The 20,871-nt window shown below is 34.6% G+C and overlaps 1 protein-coding gene across 2 annotated transcripts; it reads left to right on the top strand.

Moving 5' to 3' along the window:
• Positions 1-5,710: 5,710 nt before the first annotated feature.
• On the top strand, positions 5,711-17,184 carry LOC134230515 (cytoplasmic polyadenylation element-binding protein 1-like). Of its 2 annotated transcripts, none has more exons than XM_062712352.1 (12): positions 5,711-5,794; positions 6,762-6,927; positions 8,987-9,142; positions 9,515-9,743; positions 11,234-11,420; positions 11,790-12,042; positions 12,595-12,708; positions 13,492-13,554; positions 13,804-13,928; positions 14,362-14,560; positions 15,062-15,156; positions 16,733-17,184. In XM_062712352.1, exons 2-12 carry the CDS (start codon positions 6,861-6,863, stop codon positions 16,937-16,939), a joined length of 1,695 nt encoding a protein of 564 aa, XP_062568336.1. In that variant the 5' UTR covers positions 5,711-5,794; positions 6,762-6,860; the 3' UTR covers positions 16,940-17,184. The 2 variants fall into 2 exon arrangements, with proteins under 2 accessions (XP_062568336.1, XP_062568335.1); XM_062712351.1 differs by lacking the exon at positions 5,711-5,794 and adding an exon at positions 5,842-5,946.
• Positions 17,185-20,871: the final 3,687 nt, after the last annotated feature.

Genomic DNA, 20,871 nt, shown 5'->3' with positions numbered 1-20,871 from the left:
TCCATATCGTTGTAATTTCCTGTATAACGTCCATGTTGAAGGAGCATTAGGGCTCTTTGTGCTGCAGTCGAGCGCGAAAAATTTGATATATTTTGTCTGAGCACATGGGTTAATGTTGGTGGTGGTATGTAATGACGTAGAACATCCCGAAGTTCGTCTGTACATGGACCCAAAAGCAGACGACACGCTCTGTTGGCATTTGTTGTCTCTTCTGTTGAAGAATAAGGAGAGGTAGCCATTTCTTTATAGACTTACTCTACAAAGAAGAATCAAAAAAGTTAAAATTAGTGTTGCTTGTTGTGCAATGTAAGGGGTATTTACATAATCATTCATTTTCAATAAATGAAATTAATTATAACTACTTGCTCGGTTTTGGCATGTGACATTAACGCTGAAGAATCTGTTGGAATTAAGTAAACTAAAAGCCTTTTGAATTTCTCTACAATTTTGAATTTGATATAGGCGGAGTGCAAATAACACAAAAAGTAAAAAAGACAGATTTATAAATGAGATATGATAACCTGAAAATGAATGTTCAAAAGAATTGATGTCCATGCATCTCTTTGAACACTGAACTGAACTTGTTTTTGCTTGAGAGAGCGAGAGAGAGAGGTTAAGTCCATTTACAATTCTTTAAATTGTCAAGAGAAGAATGAATACACATGTACAGTATTCAAAATCAAACCTCCTGAAACATCTATCTAAAGAGTCCTAGTGAAGAACCCTTTTAGTAAAAAGGCGATATTTGAAATGAGATATCTCTATTCAAATATATCAATAAAGATACATTCATAAACGAAAACATGCCGATGAAATATACATGTGTAAAACAAACACATATTTATTATTTACATAAGGTTGCGTTATTAAGTTCAGATTCCTACCTGCCCTCATTATCATTACGTATAAACCTCCATTTTTTCTACAGATGGTGCCTTTAATAAAAAGTGGTCTTCATGTCACATGTGTCAGACCATTAAAAGAGATATTCGTCTCTAATACGAACAAAAATGTTAAATATCATTTGCATTCACAAAAAATCAATAGTTGCTCAGTGTACAGGGGTGTTTAAAATGTCAATGGTCTATTGAACATTTAAATCAACACATATGCTTTGCATCATTGCGTCCAATTTGTTAAAGTCATATACGCTATATGAACGCCGAATTTTGTGTGAAACAAAATGATAAATGATTTAAAACACATGAAGTGTAATGAAAAATAATACTTTCCACAAAATTGTACTATAGATGTCGTTGTAATAACAAAACAATTAAACAATACCTAGGAATTCAGAATTCAGTCTTTTCATGAATATTGATGAAGGAAGTGCGTAAACAGTAGGCATATATATAGAAACACATGTCCACAGGAAATCACAGACAACGAGGTATGTTGTATTTTGAGAACAATTATTAATATAAGGTTAATATGCATCATAATAGAGAAGATGGTTGGTACTGAAAACACTAAAAAATAAGTACCATTAAGTAAGACGCTTGCCATCCACGTCAAAAGTGAGTAGTATCTCAAACGGCCTACCTTGTTTTCTTTACGCCACGTGTGTTTATCAATCTAAAAGTAGCGACGGCGTCACGTGATAGGTTTATTTAAAAATAGATATTTTTCTTTCCTTGCAGGATAATAAATAATCACAATTTGATAAATTTGTAACGCGTTTAATTTTAATTGTGTAATTTACAATATTTTCGTAACTTTTATTGATAAACAAATTATATCAATTTCTAATCGTATTTTAACTGGCGCAAGTTATAGCGTGTATACTTTTAAATATCTTGTTCAAATGCAACTACGAGTACGATCGTTATTCTTTCTAAATCATAATATTATAAATTCCAGTAAAGTGCACCCTTTTGCATTACGTCACAAGCTATTTTGACGGCCGCGCTGAAGGTAAAAAGTACTAGTATACGCCTCCTAATCGCAGACTGTATGTTTCTTGTTTGTGTTTTATGCCCCCGTAAACGAAGTTTCGGGGGTATATAGTTTTGGTCGTGTCTGTCTGTCTGTCTGTCTGTCTCTCTGTTTGCCTGTTTGTCAGCAAAAACCTTAACCTTGCCCATAACTTTTGATTTAGTGGAGCTATGACTTTCATGTTTCATATGTATATTCCTTGTGATAAGACCTTTCTTTGGGTACCACCAAATTTGACCTTTTGACCTTGACCTTGGAGTTTGACCCACTTTTACATAAAAATTTTAAACTTTTACTTTGGCCATATCTTTTGAACAGTAGATACCAGGACATTTATACTTCACATATGTAATGTTTGTTGAAAGACCTTCCATTAAATACCAATAACCTTCACTCTTTGACCTTGACCTTGTAGATTTCCGTACTTGTGAAAAAACTTTAACCTTGGCCATAACTTTTGAACACTAAGTAATAGGGCTTTCATACTTCATATATGTAATCCTTATGAAAAGACCCTTCTTTGATTACCAAGAACTTTGACCCTCTGACCTTGACCTTTGAGATTCACCTACTTCAAAAAAGCAAACCTTGACCATAACTTTTAAAATGTTAGGGCTAGTGCTTTCATACTTTACATATTTGATTTTTATGACAAGACCTTTCATTTGATAACAAGAACTTTGTCCCTTTGACCTTGACCTTGGAGTTTGACCTACTTTTTAATGAACGTTGGCCATAACTTCTGAATGGTTAGGGCTAGGGCTTTTATGCTCAACATAAGTATTCTATGTGGCAAGACCTTTCATTATATACTAATTACATTGACCTTTTGACCTTGACCTTGGAGTTTTTGTTTTTATCTTAAAAAAAACTTTAACATTTGGTTACTTTTAAATTTCACAATTGTTTACCAGTGAGAATACCCTACTTTTGGTACTTTTTAATTAAATTTGCATTTAAGAAAAGCTTAATCTTTGCTATATTGCCATACGGGGGCATCAGTGTTTCACAAACACATCTTGTTTTTTTTTTTCTAAAATAGACTCTTGTACAAGTAACCAATCATGCAGGGATAAGGATAAACTATCAATCAAAAGGCTTGTAGTAAGCAGATACATGTATGTACTACTTGGGCCCAGCTGTCAAAATACCGGTAGGTTGTGACGCAATGCAAAACGGTACACTTCACTGGAATTGATAATATATTTACTGATTGTTTGTTGTTAAAGGTATTCAATGTACTAGTATAAAGACCATATGTTGTACGTAATAAATGAATGGTCTACATGATATTTGATTCATGGTAGCAATTTGAAGATGTTATCAAAAAATGCTCCACCAAAGGAATTTACATAATTTTGATTAATGTCCAATTAATTGCACCTTGAATTTAACATTGATGTCTATGGGCAGCGCATGTTTTTATCAGATATTGTAAGAAGTCATTTGAATTTCCAAGAAATCTCTTGGTGAAAATTTTATATCGCAGAAATTGTGAGAAATCAATAATTTTCTTCTTTTCATCAAGGGCAGATAACTTCAAAAACTTTTTAATGTGCAAAATGACTGTCTCCTTACATGTGAATTTGGTTCATTTCATTTTTACCGTTATCTAGAAATGCTCCTTTAACTAGTTTCAAATTAGTTAAAATCGTTCCAAATTCCCCATTATACATTGAATACCTTAATGTCCCTCAAGAGAATTTTTCACTCGTATGTAGATGCCACCACTTGGCGGTGGAGAGCTACAAATTTTGTCGTATACTCAGCACTCGGGGCTTTTGAGAAGTGAGGGATCTTTTTGTACCAATATAAATGAAGTACAAGTGAGGTAAACATAAAGGTGATTAACGAATGGAATATGGAAACAAGTCCTGAAATCTATTAGAAATTTAGAATATTAACAAGAGGTTCAGAGGCAGCATTGCTCACCTGAGTATTTTGTGGCTATGAAAAAAGCAGAAATCAATTTTGTATTGAAAAAGCATAAATGCATGTGGTTCCAAGCTAGCCCTACATATATACAAGGGAGAGGGGAGTATGATTTGAACAAAATCGAATCTACACTATCGAAATATTCTTACATATTTGTTTTGATTTACCTTGACATTTTCCCTCAAAGTTTGAACTTTCATTGTGACCCCACCCTATCCCTGGGTGATTTAAAATAGAAATTTCAACTAAACTATCTGAGAATGCCTCCATATAAAATTATAAATATGACCAACCATGGCTTTGCTTCGACCTAACACAGATATATCGACGACACATAATCATTCAACAATACTTCCATCAACATGTCAACTCGATATTTCCCAGTATATAACACAAAGACTGACACATCTGTTTCACATTTGGGTGTTTTACTTGAAATATACATAGTAACATTAATTTAATGGTATCTACCAACAATGGTGTGTGATCAACGCAATGACTAAAACTGTCAATTGTCAACTTCCTTTACCTATGAAGCAGTAGACCTAATAATCTATATCTAAGATTGATTGATTGATTGATTGAATATTGTTTAACGTACCTTAGCTTTTGAGAATTTTTCACTCATATGGAGACGCTGCGGCCACCACTTACCGGTGGGGAGCTGCAAATCCTGTCCTATATACTCGGCACTTAGGGCCATTAAGCAGGGGGGGGGGATATTTTACGGGCCAACACCTACTGCGACACGGGACATCGGTTTACGCAGTCTCATCCGAAGGACCGGTCTCCACGTCCCACAGTCCTTACTTCGCGACTCTAGAGCAGACGCTATTATTAATCTCTCTCTTTTTTTAAAATTAAATTTTATATTTCAACTCTCTAAATCCTTAAATTGAAATTTTGTCTCTAAGAATATGCTCTATTTACTATCATTTTTTTTTTAACGGAGCAAGCTATTTATTACAAGTTGATGAAATAAGAATGTAAACAGTCTTGTTCGAAACGTCATTAAATTTTACAAAAGAAGCAAGTTTTATAACTTTATAAATACAACGACCCTTTCAGCAAAACATATATTAATAATATCCAATATCAATATATTCACCGAATTAATAAAAAAATTCTATACAAATATACATTATTTTCACGAATTCTTTGAACTTTTCTTTATATGTACAATATTATGGTCAGATTTCATTCATTGATGTTTGATCTCCTTTTATTTTAAATTTTGACCATATCTCTAGTTTCCTACGACCGGGCAAAAAGTATTGATTGGTAATATAAAACCGTTATCTGACCAAAAAAAATACAAATCAGCCGTAGGGTAGGGTGGTACATTAAATTCAAATTTTTGATGGTCTTGTCACTCCCCTATTATGACTTTAAATGTCTAAGAAAGTACTTATTCTGACCAGAAGTATAGCATGGAACCCCCCCCCCCCCCCAATAATAAATAAATAAATAAATAAATAAAATATGAAAGGACAAAAAATAATAATAAATAAAAGTAGAAAAACTTAATTTACAGTAAATAAACACCGAAATCCTGCAATTTGCCCATGTTGCCGGTGATGGAACAAAGCGTGGGGCAAACATGATAAACTTACTCAGAAAAAAAATGCCCCCCTCCACCTCTCTAAGGATCGCTTATTCAGTGATATATTTATTCATTTATAAACCCTGAAGTTTCCCTTTGTAGAAACGCCTTAATATTACACGCCTTTTTGGACCAAGAGTGCTCTGCACAGCTTGTAAGAAAATCGGCACAAGGCTTTGCATCCCTTTGCTTCGGAGATGGACGCATCCTGTGACGTCACAGCACGGGACACTTGGCTCTGATTACAAACAGTGCGGCAAGGCAGTTTACCTGAGAAGATTTCATATGCAAATTGAGTAGGAAATCAACACCAATCAGCAGGTGAGATTTACAGGTTTGACAGAGCGACGTCACGGTATAAATTGAGCTCACTTATGCTAAACTTTGGTCAGGAGGAAAGTTGTCGTGGAGTTAGGAGGTTGACCGATTTAAAAAGTACGCACGTGCAGTTTTATGTCAAAATGTCGGCTTTGGTGAGTTTCTGTAAAAAATATTTAGAATAACATTCTAAACAATTTAGTCATTGTGCTCAGACAACATTTGTCTTCCAAAGTTAGTTTACTTCATTTTGTACAAGAAATTGACAGCTTGCACAAAAGTGACACCGTGGGAAAGTTTTCATTCATAGATACAGCAACGCTCAGCAAAATTAGTTTACTTTTTTCTGACTTAATTAATAAGTGATGGTGTATGAGTGTGAAATCCCCCTTCTTTAATTATTGATAATGGACACTAAATAAAAAATTGCATTTTAATAAATGAAACGTGATAAACATCATGATGACATTAACAGTGTTGTTATTTTAGAGCACCTAGGCTAGCTAACATTTATAAATTACAATGCATGTTTAAAGTTATATTTTTGTGAATCTAGAAAACACTGAGAATAACTTAACTGAAAACTATTGCTGCCTAAAAGGTAATAATTGATCAGCTTTCTTAAAAAATAAATTTTCTATAATTTCTGAAAAAAAATTGGATCTTTACATCACTGCACATGTCAAAATGAGAGTCTGGCTTACTGCTTTCAAGTGCAGCCCAAGAATAAGAATATGCCCTATACATTATGATGTAATAAATAAGTTAATCCCTTGACGTTGTAGTGGTAAGCCGGGTTGGATGGCCATGTTTGATTGCTGGTGACCAGATAGCTCACTCGGTGGAGCACCTGATTCAGGGGGCCCGGGTTTGAATCCCTGTCTGGTCTGCTGCATTTTCTACTCTCCTATGACACCTGTATGCTATTCTTAAGACTTGACGTAAAGATATTTGTTTGTAATTGCTTCAGAATTCAGAGGTTCCGTCTATTAATGTGGAGGACTTTGACCGTCAGCCGGAGGGTATAAAGTATGCTAGTAACTTTGACATCTGGAAGAACATCAACGCCATGCTCCATGGATCACTGAACATTCCAGAGATGGGCCCCACCGCAGTTCCTCCTGACCAATCAAAACGTGAGTTGCATTTTTCTACATTGTCTAATCAAAGGGTGACTTTTATTTCGTCTGAGAAAGATAGTACAAACTAAACATGAGTTTTATTTTGCTTCAAAGTCTGATCGATCTAAATGTGAGTTTTATTTTTCTTCTAAGATCATGCAGTCATATCAAAATATGACCTCTGTCTCTCAGAGTGAACAACCATACTAATAGTTAAATTTTATCTAATCTTCATATTTGAAAATCCTATTTATTTTCGTAATTTTAGATATTTAATTTTTTTCTTTAATTAGCCCCTTCACGATAACTGCGGTACTACTCTTTTGCAGGGCAAATTAATAAGGTTTGGCCAAGTTTTTCTTCATAGATAATTAAATGACGTATTTTAAACAATTACTTTAACTTCATATTCCACCAAAATATATCATTTTGCCCTGCAAAATAGTAGTACCACAGTTATCTTGAAAGGATCTATAGGATTTCCTTTTTAACTTTGAATTCATTTTTCTTCCATGGAAAGTTTTTTTTTCTCCTCTTTGTATAAATTAATATAAATTTCAATGCCCACATCAAATTATCATAGTTATTAAATGTAGTTATTATACATGTAACTAGTTAGGTCACCTGAGTAACTCAGGTGACCTATTGCTATCTGTTTTCGTCCGTCGTCCATCGTCCATCGTGTGTTAACATTTGAACATTTTCAGCTTCTTCTCTGAATTCACTGAACCAATTTCAACCAAATTTGGTATACAGCATCTATGGGTGAAGGGGAACAAAAATTATGAATTTCATGGTCCCCGCCCCCCTAGGGCCTGAGGGGTGGGGCCAAAACCACTAAAATTATTGCGATCTTTAAAAATCTTCTTTACTCCTGGACATCAAGCAAACTGTTGACATGAATGTAATGAGCATTGAGTCCTCTACCAAAATTGTGAAATTCATGGCACCAGGGTCAGGGATTCTAGTGCTAGGGCGGGGCTATATAGATTATATAGTGAAAATGCATTATTTCTTTGAAAATCTTCTTCTCTGCTCCTGGGTATTAAGTAATCTAACTAAGTACATAGTTATGATGATCAAGAGTGCCTCTTCCAGATTTTTGAATTTTATGGCCCCAGGGTCATGGGTTCTGGTGTAAGGGCGGGGCTCTATTAATTATATAGTGAAAATGCATTTATTCTCTGAAATCTTCTTCTCTGCTTCTGGATATTGAATAAAATAACTAAGCACAAAGTTATGATGAGCAAGAGTGCTTTTTCCAAAATTATGAATTTTATGGCCCCAGGGTCAGGGGTTCTGGTGATAGGGTGGGGCTCTATTGATTATATAGCGAAAATGCATTTACTCTTTAAAAGTCTTCTTCTCTGCTTCTGGATATAAACTAACTAAGCACATAGTCATGATGAGCAAGAGTGCCTCTTCCAGATTTGTGAATTTTATGGCCCCAGGGTTAAGGGTTCTGGTGTTAGGGCGGGGCTCTATTGATCATATAGTGAAAATGCATTTATTCTTTGAAAATCTTCTTCTCTGCTTCTGGGTATTAAATAAACTAAGCACATAGTTATGATGAGCAAGAGTGCCTCCTATAAAATTGTGAATTTCATGCCCCCTGGGTCAGAAGGGGGGGGGGGGCTACATAGTCTGAAAATAAATTAATGCTTTTAAGTCTGCTCTTTAAAATATTAATCAACCATTTTGTTTTAAAATTTGCAAAATTTTGAAATATGTGGCCCCTTGGGTCAGTGGTTCCTTTGGGGTGAGGTGCACAACTTGGTATAAAGTGGAAGTGCATTTTCTCTTTGTTACTCTGATCTACCTCTGGGTATTTAGTAAATAGAGTAAGCATGTTAAGTTAATAATTATGATAAGCAATGGTGCCTCTTTCAAAATTGTGAATTGTGAATTTCATGGCCTCTGGTTTAAACCAAATTCAAGTGTTTGAAAGTTGTTTCACAATACTCAGGTGACCTATAAGGCCCGTGGGCCTCTTGTTTCTTTAATACATTGTAACTCTTTTGAGAAAAAAAAAACTATGATTTGCCAGGATTCTAACAGATCAGTTTATTTATAGAAACAATTCATCAGATGGGGGTCCGTTCCCATCAAGACCCCACACCCAACATCTACGAACAGCTGTACAACAGTGTGTACTCTACTAATGCGGCTTATCAGAGTACAGCGGGGGCATATAATACTGGCCAAGGATATTCCAATAACCCATATCCAGGTAAGTAATATAATTAGTATTATTTATAGCTGTACAAGTGTGTACTCTACTAACGCGGCTTATCAGAGTACAGCGGGGGCATACGGTACAGGCCAGGGATATTCCAATAATCCATACCCAGGTAAGTAATATAAGTAATATTATTTATAGCTTTAGAACAGTGAGTACTCTACCAAGGCAGGCTAGGCAGCTTATCAGAGTACAGCGGGGGCATATGGCACTGAACAGGTTTACTCTAATTACCGGTACCACAGTAAATAAGATTAACAAATTTAACAGGACAAATATACACTAGTAAGCAGTGCCCAAGTAAAAACTTTGTATGTAACAAGACGGTGGAGGGGTTAATATTTCTTTCTTCTTTGACCACAGGGTTCCAGCTGTTCTCTGTAGCCAATACAAACCAGGCTCAAAATCAATCCCAGAATGCCTCAGGCTCACATCAATCCCATGCTGCTCACTCAACTCATGCTGCTCACTCGGGGCAACCGCAGCCACAGATCCCTAACTATGGATATGGTACTCACTCCTACAAGGACATGTATACAACTCCTCCTAAACAATCCCGGGCCATCAAAGGCAGTCCAGGTACTCCCAATAGGTAAGTAATCCCAAGCCATCAAAGGCAGTCCTGATACTCCTAACAGGTAAACAATCCTGAGCCATAGATCCCTTGTCATAAAGCCAGCATTCACTCCTACAGAATATGTACGAGGGTTGTCCCGTAAAATCGTAGACAAGTTGTCTAGTTTGAAAAATAATCATCACTAAACAGTTCTGAAATTTTCATAAAGCCAGTAGATAAATTATGAATATAAATAGCAAATTTCAAATAGATATATGCATAGGTAAACAAATTATGATATTTTATGTTATGTACTGTATCGCACTACGGCTCACAATGATAACGTCATCATGTCTAAAACAGCGTCACGTTTCATCTTTGCTAAACTTAAAGTTGGATAAACCCCACTTAAATTTAGAAATTTTAATTGATTTACATATGTGAAGTATCTATAACCAGTTCAGAAACAATGTGGCACACTCAAGGCAATCTTACTCCCAATATTTATTAGCAAGTTACAGACAGTATTCTCCAAGGCAGCTTATCAGAGTACAGCAATCAGTATTACCTGTACCACAGTAAATAAGTCATAAAGCCAGAATTGTACCATCATTCAACTAAAAGAGAATCTCAGATCGACGGTTGACAATGACAGCGTCCTTTGCTATTACAAATCCCAGTCTGTCCATATGTTTTGTGCTGTCCTGGTACTCCCAATAGGTAAGAATTCACTAAGATAAACTTTCCTTTATATACTAAAGATCTTGTGATATTTTTCATATCTTTCTTCTGTATTCATTTACAACTCCTCCTACAACAATCCTTATCTATCAAAGGCTCCCGGTACTCCGTAGGTACAGCTATAAAAAGTCGCCATTTTTCGTTATTGTGTTTATTACTCTCCCATTTCAAATGCTGTATACAACTGCCAAAAATTAACCAAATGCCTTGAAATTTTTAAATAGACATAGAATTGATTAAGGAATGGAATTAGGCATTTTCATCCTAATCTTATGTATTGAAAATTTTTATTATGAATTAATTCTTATGTCTTCTCTAATATAACCTTGCTATTTTTACCGTGCGCCGTAAGACCGTACCTTGTGCACATTCAAGCAGAATAAAATCTTTATTTTTGAATATATATTATCAAAAACATTATGACTCACTTAAATATGATGAATAAACATTTACTGATAATTTCAGCTTAGTGTGCCCATTACTTTTCGAGAAAAACGCTTTGTCCACGATTTTATGGGACAACCCTCGTATACAACCCCTCCATAACAATTTCAAGCCATCAAAGGCAGTCCAGGTACCTATAGGTAAGTTATCACAGGCCATAAATCCCTTATCATGAATACAGCCCGTACTCAGTCTCAGAAAGATACATGTATGTATAACACTTGTCCTATTATAATCAGTTCTAAACTTTCATATTCATGCTTGTATTGATAGTGGCATTATTCTATTTTTATAGAAAACCAAAAAAAGGTACTACACAGATCTTTTCTATGTTATTTTAGCAGTGACTATGGAACCCTGTCCCCCCAGAGTCCACAGAACGAGGGTGGATTGTCACCTGTAGAGAAGATGATATACTCCAGCATCATGCAACAGGGAAACAAACAGACGAGGAGTGTCTCCCCCTGTGACTCTGACACCAGTGGTATCAGTAGCGAGGGGTCAGAGGCCGCACTCATAGACATGATGGTAAGTTATAAGGAAAAAGCCAGAGGCTGCACTCATAGACATGATCATGGTAAGTTATAGGGTAAAAATCAGAGGCAGTTCTCATATATATGATGGTTAGAATATGAATGTAAGTTACAAAAGAAAAAGCCAGAGGATTACCCAGAGGCTGCACTAACATGATCATGGTAAGTTATAGGGTAAAAATCAGAGGCAGTTCTCATATATATGATGGTTAGAATACGAATGTAAGTTACAAAAGAAAAAGCCAGAGGACTACCTCATGGTAATATGAAGTTAAAAAAATAGCCAGTATTAAAAATCTGCATGTATCTATTTAAAATATTTATTAGTTATTACAAAGCATGATTATCATCATTCTTTATTTAGAACACACTGAATCTGGGAAACAGAGTCCAGCAACCTCAGCAACAAACCACAGCACAGGACGTTGCTGCCCAGATCTACAACGCACAGCTGCAGCAGCAGCAGCAACAGGTGGTGCGTGAGAACGCCAGCGCCCTGAGTCAGGTCATCCCACAGGCCAGGACGACATACGGCGGCGTGGTCAATCCTTTCCTGATGGCCAGCACTGACCCCTACGCTATTGACCGGGCAGCCAGGTTACACAGGAACGCTGCTGGTGAGAGATATTTGGATTAATTAGCAATAGTCTAGTTCACTAATTATTTCTCGACACCTTATTTTTGTGAGATAATCATTGACTTTTAATTGGCAAGACATAATTTTCACGAATTGTTGTTTATAATTTCTAATTATCGTAAGGAATACTATTATATGCTAGTAAGAATGAAATTTCCGCGAGTTCACTGTCTCTTGTAATTAGGCGAAAAGAAAGTTATCCGAATAAAAAAGTGATTAACACTCTACAGGTTTATTTTCCCTTTTCTCTTAAATAAATTTAGATACATTACAATAATTTTGTAAAAGTAATGCATTGCTTTAAATTTATTTTGGCTCATTTTGATTTCTTTTAAAATTCTTTTTCCGTTGTCTGAAATATATTTTAGCAGTAGGTCACTTATTACATGTATAGTCTTAAATTATTCTGTTTATAGAAAAGTTTTGGAGAAGTCTACACAAAAAGCACCAGACTGATAGGTTTACGAAGATAACTTGTTGTGTATTTGTATAAGATCTAATAGTGACTAATACATATTTTTTACATTTACAGCAATGTGTGAGGCCACATGTACCTGGAGTGGACAACTTCCCCAGAAGAATTACAAAAACCCCACCTACTCTTGTAAAGTATTCCTAGGGGGCGTGCCCTGGGACATCACAGAGGGTAAGTGTCAAAACCTAACCATCTCCTGTAATGACTGAGGGTAAGTGTCAAAACCCCACCTACTCCTGTAAAGTATTCCTAGGGGGCGTGCCCTGGAACATCACAGAGGGTAAGTGTCAAAACCCCACCTACTCCTGTAAAGTATTCCTAGGGGCGTGCCATGGGACATCAATGTGTGAAGTCTCACCCTGTACCTGTAATGACTGAGGGTGGACAACAATCTCCTGCTTCCCCCCTGGAACATCACAGAGGGTAAGTGTCAAAACCCCACCTACTCCTGTAAAGTATTCCTAGGGGGCGTGCCCTGGGACATCACAGAGGGTAAGTCTCAAAATCCCATAATATCCTGCATGACTGAGGGTAAGTGTCAAAACCCCACAATCTCCTGCAATGTACCTTTGTATTTCACAGAGGGTATGATAATGTTTTCTTAATCATGTGCCTTGAAACATCACAGGAAAAATCCTTATAGACATAATGGTTGTGACTGAGACCTGAGGGTAAGCATCAAAACCCAACACCCCCTGAAATGTGCCCTTGGACATCACTGAGGGTAAGTGTCAAAACCCACCTACTTCTGTAAGTCTATTTAGGAGGCATGCTCTTGGACATTACCAAGGGTAAGTGTCAAAACATTGTATTCTAAAAAGGATATAACTCTTACTAAGTGTAAAAGTATAACATTCCTTGAGAGTATTCTCTTTAATACATTGTTAGAGAAAACATAGTTTACTTTGTGGGTAAATACCATTCATTGTTTTCTGAAACTCACTGTTATTACAGCTGGTCTACAGTCTGCCTTTATGAAGTTTGGATCCTTCAAGATTGAGTGGCCAGGAAAAGATGGTGAGTGTTTATTTTCTTACAATTCATTGAATCTCAGAAATACCTAATCTGAGTCAAATGTGTATCACTTTTCTGATTTAACTATAAAATGTTGGATTCCTGACCCTAATGATTCTTGGTCAGGGAAACCAACCTCCTGAATTTCTGATTCAGGTCAAAAATAAAATAGCTGATTTGTATTGAGACCTATGAACAAGATTGCACCCACATATTGTTTCTGTCTTCATACCTTTCTATGTTTTAATACAGGTTATGTGTACCTTTTGTTTGAATCAGAGAAGGCAGTGAGGGGACTGTTACAGGACTGCACTCATGATTTCAGTAGTGGTGATTACTACTTCAAAATATCAAGCAGAAGGATGAGAGCAAAGGAGGTCAGAGTTCATTTGTTTAATAAAACAGAACAGGTCAAAGGTCATCAAATTAGTAGGTGTATCATCATATTTATAACATAAAGAAAGTCAAAAGTCAAAGTCAAAAGTTCATAACATTATTTATCAGAACAAAAAAAAATCATGGATGAATATGAGGAATTTAGCCAGTGCTCAGTGTGGACATAGGCAAAAGAGAACTAATGGAAAACTAAGAGTTATCTCCCCTTTTTAAAAGATGCAAATTCATATGGAGATTAGATTTTGTTTTCGAGATAATGGGTAAGCCATGTTTCATTATAGTAATCCTCCTCTTAATTATGAAATCCTTGACCATTGGTCACTCATGTTTCTGGAGAAAACTATTTCTCTGAGATAAAAGTTTAGAAATATACTACTCCAAAGCATTCCTACAGTAATCCTCCTCCTCCTACAGGTTCAGGTGATCCCGTGGGTGCTGAGTGACAGTAACTTTGTCCGTCAGCCGTCACAGCGACTGGACTCCAACAAGACGGTGTTTGTGGGGGCCCTCCATGGGATGATGACCGCCGAGGCCCTCGCTAACATCATGAATGATCTCTTCGCTAACGTGGTGTATGCTGGGATAGACACAGACAAACACAAGTACCCTATCGGTTAGTAACTGATAACATTATAAAAGATAATGGGAGGTTTATTTCATTTTGATGTCAGTGAAATGGGTGGAGGAGGATACACTATTCAATTTACAGTAAATGATAGTATAATAAAGGATAATGTGAGGTTTTCCGTTTTATGCCATTGATTTTTTTTTATGTTGCCTAGATAGAAGATTTTTTACCTTGAAGAGTTTGGCTTTCATTGCATATAAGCCTGGGGTCAAAAGGTTGAATTTGAGTATGTATGACTTGCAGAGATAAAAATTAGTCAATGATAAATTCATGCAATTTTGAATTTCCTGCAAAAAAATTTTTTAACAAAGGATATGGTTTCCGTTGTTTTTAATTAAAATGCAAGACTACATTTCAAATGTTGAAATATTTGTTATGATTTCAAATTCAAATTTTGTCAAAACCTCAAAAAAAAAAAGTCAATAATATCACAGGTGACATGTCATTTGAAGGCTTCCTCTAAGTTCCTGTTATCTAATATTACAGGAAGTGGTAGAGTGACCTTCAGTTCTAAGAAGAGCTACATGAAGGCTGTCCAGGCTGCCTTTATAGAGATCAAGACACCCAAGTTCACAAAGAAGGTCAGTATGTAGAACATGGCTAACAGACTAGACTCCATGCTTCAAAAGTCAGCTCTTTGAAGAATTTTGGGGAAAAAAAGGGAAGACAACTAGATCTTTGCTGAAAATAAAGCTCTCACAAATAAAAAGTGAAGAACAGTTTTGCATGTACCTGTGTCTTTTAGCAGTTTGTCTTGAATCAAGGACATTAAGGAGTTTTAAAGCTGTGATAAGCATTGGATGGGGGAGGGAATAGGTGGATGAGGTAATCCTTGGATAGTTTTGATATGTACAAAATTCTATATTTAGATCCAAGTGGACCCATACTTAAAGGACATGTAAACATTGGACATCATTTTGTGTGACACAACTTTGAAAGTGAACAGGGGAGACGAGGTAAAAATATATAACCTCAACAAATAAAATTGGGGGTGGTAATAGACAGTTTTGCATGTATCTATGCGGTTTGACTTGAATCCGTCATCTAGTCTGTGCATCGTTTAATCTTTCTTACAGAGGGACATTAAAACTACTCCACACAAAGATTGCATGACCTAAGGGTGTGTCATGACCTTGACCTAAGGTCATTTGGGGAAGTTCAAGGTCACTGGAAGAAAAAAAACATAATTCCTGTCCGGTCCAAGTGTGTGGTTTTCATTTCACACAAAGATTGCCCATGACCCATGGGTGTGTCATGACCTTGACCCAAGGTCATTTGGGGAAGTTCTAGGTCTTTGGAAGTAAAATTCATAATTTGTGTCCGGATGGATAAACTTGGTAGGTTCTTTTTTGTGTGTAAGATTACCCAAGGGTGTGTCATGACCTTGACCCAAGGTCATTTGGGGAAGTTCAAGGTCAAATGTTTAATAATTCCTGTCCAGTCCATATCTTTCCTATGGATAAACTTGGTAGGTTGTCATTTCACACAAAGATTGCCCATGACCCAAGGGTTTGTCATTTGACCCAAGGTCATTTGTGGAAGTTAAAGGTCACTGGAAGAAAAATTCATAATTCATGTGTGATACAGTACATATCTTTCCTAGTGTTTGTAGGTTGTCATTTCACACAGTATGATACACCGTGGCAACCCAAATGTGTATAAATTTACACATTGACTGCGTTAAATAAGCATTGGGTGGTTCAAGGTCACTGGAAGAAAAATTTCATAATTCAAGGTGGATGAGGTTTCTTTATGGTAAAGAATTATATGATAAACCCAGCGGGGGGTCATTTTGTGAGGTTGTCAACAATTTTTTGCTCAATTTTAACTATTTGATGAAAAATAGGGATAATAAAATAAATATGAACATGGGAGATAATTTTATGAGGTCTTGACAATTCTTGCTCCAATTTGTGGATTAAAGAATGGGATATAACCTATTCCTACAGAGATTCATCAAATCAGCTATGAAGCTTTGTCAGTACAAAAGTATTAAAATAGCAATGAAATACTAAAAATAGTAACCTTGAATAGTTTTGATATGTACAAAATTCTATATTTAGATCCAAGTGGACCCACACTTAGAGGATACCAAAAAAATACTAGAAATAGTAACCTTGGATGATTTTAATTTTTTGTACTACGTTCTATATTTAGATCCAGGTTGACCCGTATTTGGAGGACTCTATCTGTAGCCTGTGTGCCACGCAGCAGGGGCCTTACTTCTGTCGGGACATGCAGTGCTTCAAGTATTTCTGTAGGAACTGCTGGTACTGGCAGCACGCGCTGGACAGTCTGCGTCATCACAAACCGGTCACCCGGAACACCAAGACCACAAACCTCATCGCGGCCGCGTCAGTATAAAGGAAACCAGTCACCCGGAACACCTAGATGACCAGCCTCATCGTGGCCATATCAGTGTAAATCGAAGGAAATCAGTTTACAGATAGCTTTTCAGTTTAAATGAAATTTGAACTTTTTGTCATTCCATATCAGATTTTGGAGATTCTATTCAACAGAGTAGAACTTCCTGAAAAAAAAAAAATCTTTTTTTTTTTTTTTTTTTACAAAGGTGCTCAGGAAAGTGCTACATACCCGATTGTTTTCATTTGAAAAAAATATTTTATAATTTTTTTTTGTCCGTCCAGATAGATGAATAGAATATGTCTCATTTTAGATATTATTAGTGTCTCAGAAAGATGTTATTACATATATATTGGTGTATCTGAACTTTTTAATGTTATGATTTACATGTAAAATTTTCTCTCCCATTTTTAACATAAACCTATTCATTGCTTTACAATTCCTTCACTCCCCTGGAATATTAAAGGAATACATTTTTTTACTCTTTAAATCAGATTTTTTAAAATTTAATTTTCCTCTGGTTATTTTTTAAGGGGGATGTTTTGTCTCAAGATATCGGTTTGACCTTAGTGAGGTTTTTTCTAGGTCAGAAGGTGTATTTATTTCTTGTCTATGATTTTTATGTCTTAATAACAACTACAGCTTTTACTTACAGGTGATTATCTATTGATTATGAGTGATTTTTCTAGCTGATTCATTAATAATGATTGATCTTATTTCTCTGTGTGTGCAGCATAAAGGTCAAGTAGACCACCTTTGATATAAGCCTGTTGGCAGTGTATTAATTGTTGTACAGTGTTTTGTTTGTGTGGGGTAAATTGAAATGTTTGCTCAGATTTCTTGTATCAGAGTGTAAAGTATATAGTTTATATATGTTTCTATGTTTAAAAGTATTTTGTTTCTTTTCCTAATGTTATTTTTTTTGTCTGTAATTTACATGTGTACCTACAAGTGCTGACTAACTTTCTGTTTTGCTATTTGAAAGTGCTATCGCGCATTGAATAGAAACTTTTGAATTCCATATTTTTATACATAAAAAACATGTATTCAGAGGAGAACATGGCATCATTTTAGGAACAAATGTAAGCCATGCTTATAAGATTAGTCAAAGAAATTTAGTATTACAATGTTTGTACAAGATAACTGTGTGTAGAATTTAGATTTTATGTGTTTAACTCTTTTTGCTGAGGAGGTTAAAAAGGTTATCAAGGGAGTTAACCAAAGACAATTTTTAAGGACAAGATGAATGCTTTCAATGAATCAAAGTTCTTTTTAAGTTTTACTCAAAAAGTCCAAAGATTTTAGGTACAGTGGGTTAGAACCTAAATTTTGTCAGCTGAATGTTTATTTGTATTTTTTTTTTCTAATTTCATGTGTTTTATATTTTTTCTGTCTTTTTTGTGAAACGTACAATTTCAATTTTTTTATGAATATTCATTTATTATGGAGTGATATATTCAATGCATTCCAGATTTGTATGTTGTAAATATAGTGGTATATTGTGCAAGTTTTGTTTTGGTGATCAGGATTTTTGAATTCCATTTTTTGTGTTGGTCGTTTTTTTTGCTGTTTTTGTATTCATTGGCCATTTGCACTTGTTAATAGCACTGCAAGTTAATATTTTCAATATTTTTTTCTAAGGAACAGCTAATGCAGAGAAATTAAGCAAAAAAAAAAAATTTGGAACTAAATTTCATTTAAATTCCATTGCCTACATATACATGTAATTGGCTTTTCTAAATCATGATTGTTTCGTAAAATTAAGACACTAATTTATTGAACATTTTAAATGAATCTGATATTCATAGATATTTTATTTAAGCAACAATTCTTCCATTTTTTAAAGATGAAACATTTTTTTAAAGGATATGTCCATATATGTCAGAATTCAATATATGTATGTGATTCAATATTTTGATTTCTGAATCGGTTCAACAGACTGTCAGTAAGGAGATAATTCATTTTTTTAAAAAAATAAACTTCAGAAAAAGAGAATAGAAATTTAATTTTTCTTCTGAATTATTTTTTTAAAGTCAATCAAATCTTGAGAAATTAATATCCAATTACAAATAAAATGATACTTAATTATATTACAGTTTTAATCAAGACCTCTTTTTAACTTTTTTTTGTTAGTTTATTAGTTTCATGTGAATCAGGATTTGAATTTTAGCTTTCTGTTTCATGAGTATAAGATGTACACATTTTTCTTGATTACCTTATTGGAGAAAGATTTTAAACATTTATAGTGATTAATTTTAAACAACACCTATGTATTAATCATTGTTCAAATTGTGATGGCAATTACTAAACATTCATTTTTACCTGACTGAAGAAGAAGAAAAAAACCTTTGCTAGACATTTTAGAATGTTGTAATTAGTTTTGTTTAAATTAAAGAAAAGATTGGAGTTATTCCCCTTTTATGAATGGAGAGCATCAAAGAGTCATTGGTAATTTCATTAATAATTAAGCAATGAGGATTTTTTTTTCAAGCTTGTCAGTGAGAAAATAAAGGTTTAGTAATTTTTCTTGTACTTATGCATAACATTGCCTTATTTGTGATGGATAATTATCATAAACTGATCATATTAATAGCTAATCCTTTTTTTATCTCTTTTGTGTCTTAATGTTTTTAGATTTGTATCAGTGTCCAACATTTACAGTGCATAACTGTTTTTCTGTCACTTTAAAATCCAGATGCTATTGTATGACATGCTTTTGATAGTTTTTCTGAATGTTATGCATAATAACAATTTGATTGCTTGATTAGATGCGAGATTTCAAAGTTTTTATCATAAATTAATTGTTTTTCAAATCAGTATAGATATAGATTTCTGGTAGAGTAATGCTTAGCATTACCCCCAGGGTACTTAGCGGTGATTAGATTTATTTCCTAATGGAATCTTAGTTTTATTTCAAAGAGAACTTACAAAGTTATTTTGAATTTTAACAATTTAATCATCATGTTTAAACAGTGTTGGAATTACTGTTTGTTTACTAGACTTGAAGGCAGGGAGATTTTATTGTGAAAATAGAATATAAAGACAAGATCAGAAAAAATTGTGGATGAGTATTTGTATCAAATTTTTGATGGAGGTCATCCTAATGTTTTGAGGTTTTGCAGTTTTCAGTATTAACTGAATAAGGGATAATGTGTATGTGTTGTGTGTGCAATGAAAATATGAATTGCAGAGACAGTGAAGTACCAATTTGTGTTACATTCCATTTACATGGTTTATTATTTTTTTGGTCAAACACTGACAAAAGTTTGAACATTGTAGTGTCATAGTATAAAACTAGTGACTGTCATAGATTTCATATTACAATGAAATTTTAGATTGTAAACAGAATCGTGGAAATTTTCTAAAGGTCAAATCAAGAATTATGACAACTAATGAAAGACTGTTGTAGAAAAAAATAGAATTTTTATTTTGCAATTGTTCAAAGCTACATTCTTCCATTGTATGAGGGAAGATAGAATGTTGAAGATGTATGATGGCATTCATAATTCTGGTGTTTGGTAAATATGCCCCACTCACTATGTATTTTGATTTAGAGGTTCACCGGCTCTCTATTTTTGGAGACATTTATTTTTGTATAGTGCAGTTCAGGCAGGCAGCCTTTTTTGTATTTTTTGTTTAACTCTGCCAAGAGCAGTTTTGTCTCTTTTTTGTTACTTTATTTTATATATTTTTTCTTTTTTTTTCTTTTTTTTTTGTACTGCACTGCACAATTTTTGAGGCCAAGAATTTAAAACTTATATAAAAAGTTAAATAAATTGTTTTTTTGCAGATTTTATTGTGTCTTCTTAAAATTATGTAATAATCTACAGAAAATGAGGTTTTGATGGAAAAATATTCATCACAGGTGCTAATTGAAAGTGAAAACAAGATTTGCATGTGAAGTGTATGGCGAGGGTTGAAGTTTCTGAAAT

Source organism: Saccostrea cucullata, unplaced genomic scaffold (genome assembly GCF_032062105.1).
Source record: "Saccostrea cucullata isolate Sc308-1 unplaced genomic scaffold, CSIRO_AGI_Scuc_v1 ctg1655, whole genome shotgun sequence".
Lineage (NCBI taxonomy): Eukaryota > Metazoa > Mollusca > Bivalvia > Ostreida > Ostreidae > Saccostrea > Saccostrea cuccullata.
This window is presented reverse-complemented; position numbering and strand designations above follow the sequence as displayed.

Bases quoted from the DNA above. Each gene is read 5' to 3' on its own strand.
- LOC134230515 (XM_062712351.1), top strand. From the start codon at position 5,848: ATGCTAAACTTTGGTCAGGAGGAAAGTTGTCGTGGAGTTAGGAGGTTG. The intron at 12,043-12,594 runs GTGAGAGATATT...TTACATTTACAG, and splicing joins GTTACACAGGAACGCTGCTG to CAATGTGTGAGGCCACATGT. The intron at 13,555-13,803 runs GTGAGTGTTTAT...GTTTTAATACAG, and splicing joins TGAGTGGCCAGGAAAAGATG to GTTATGTGTACCTTTTGTTT.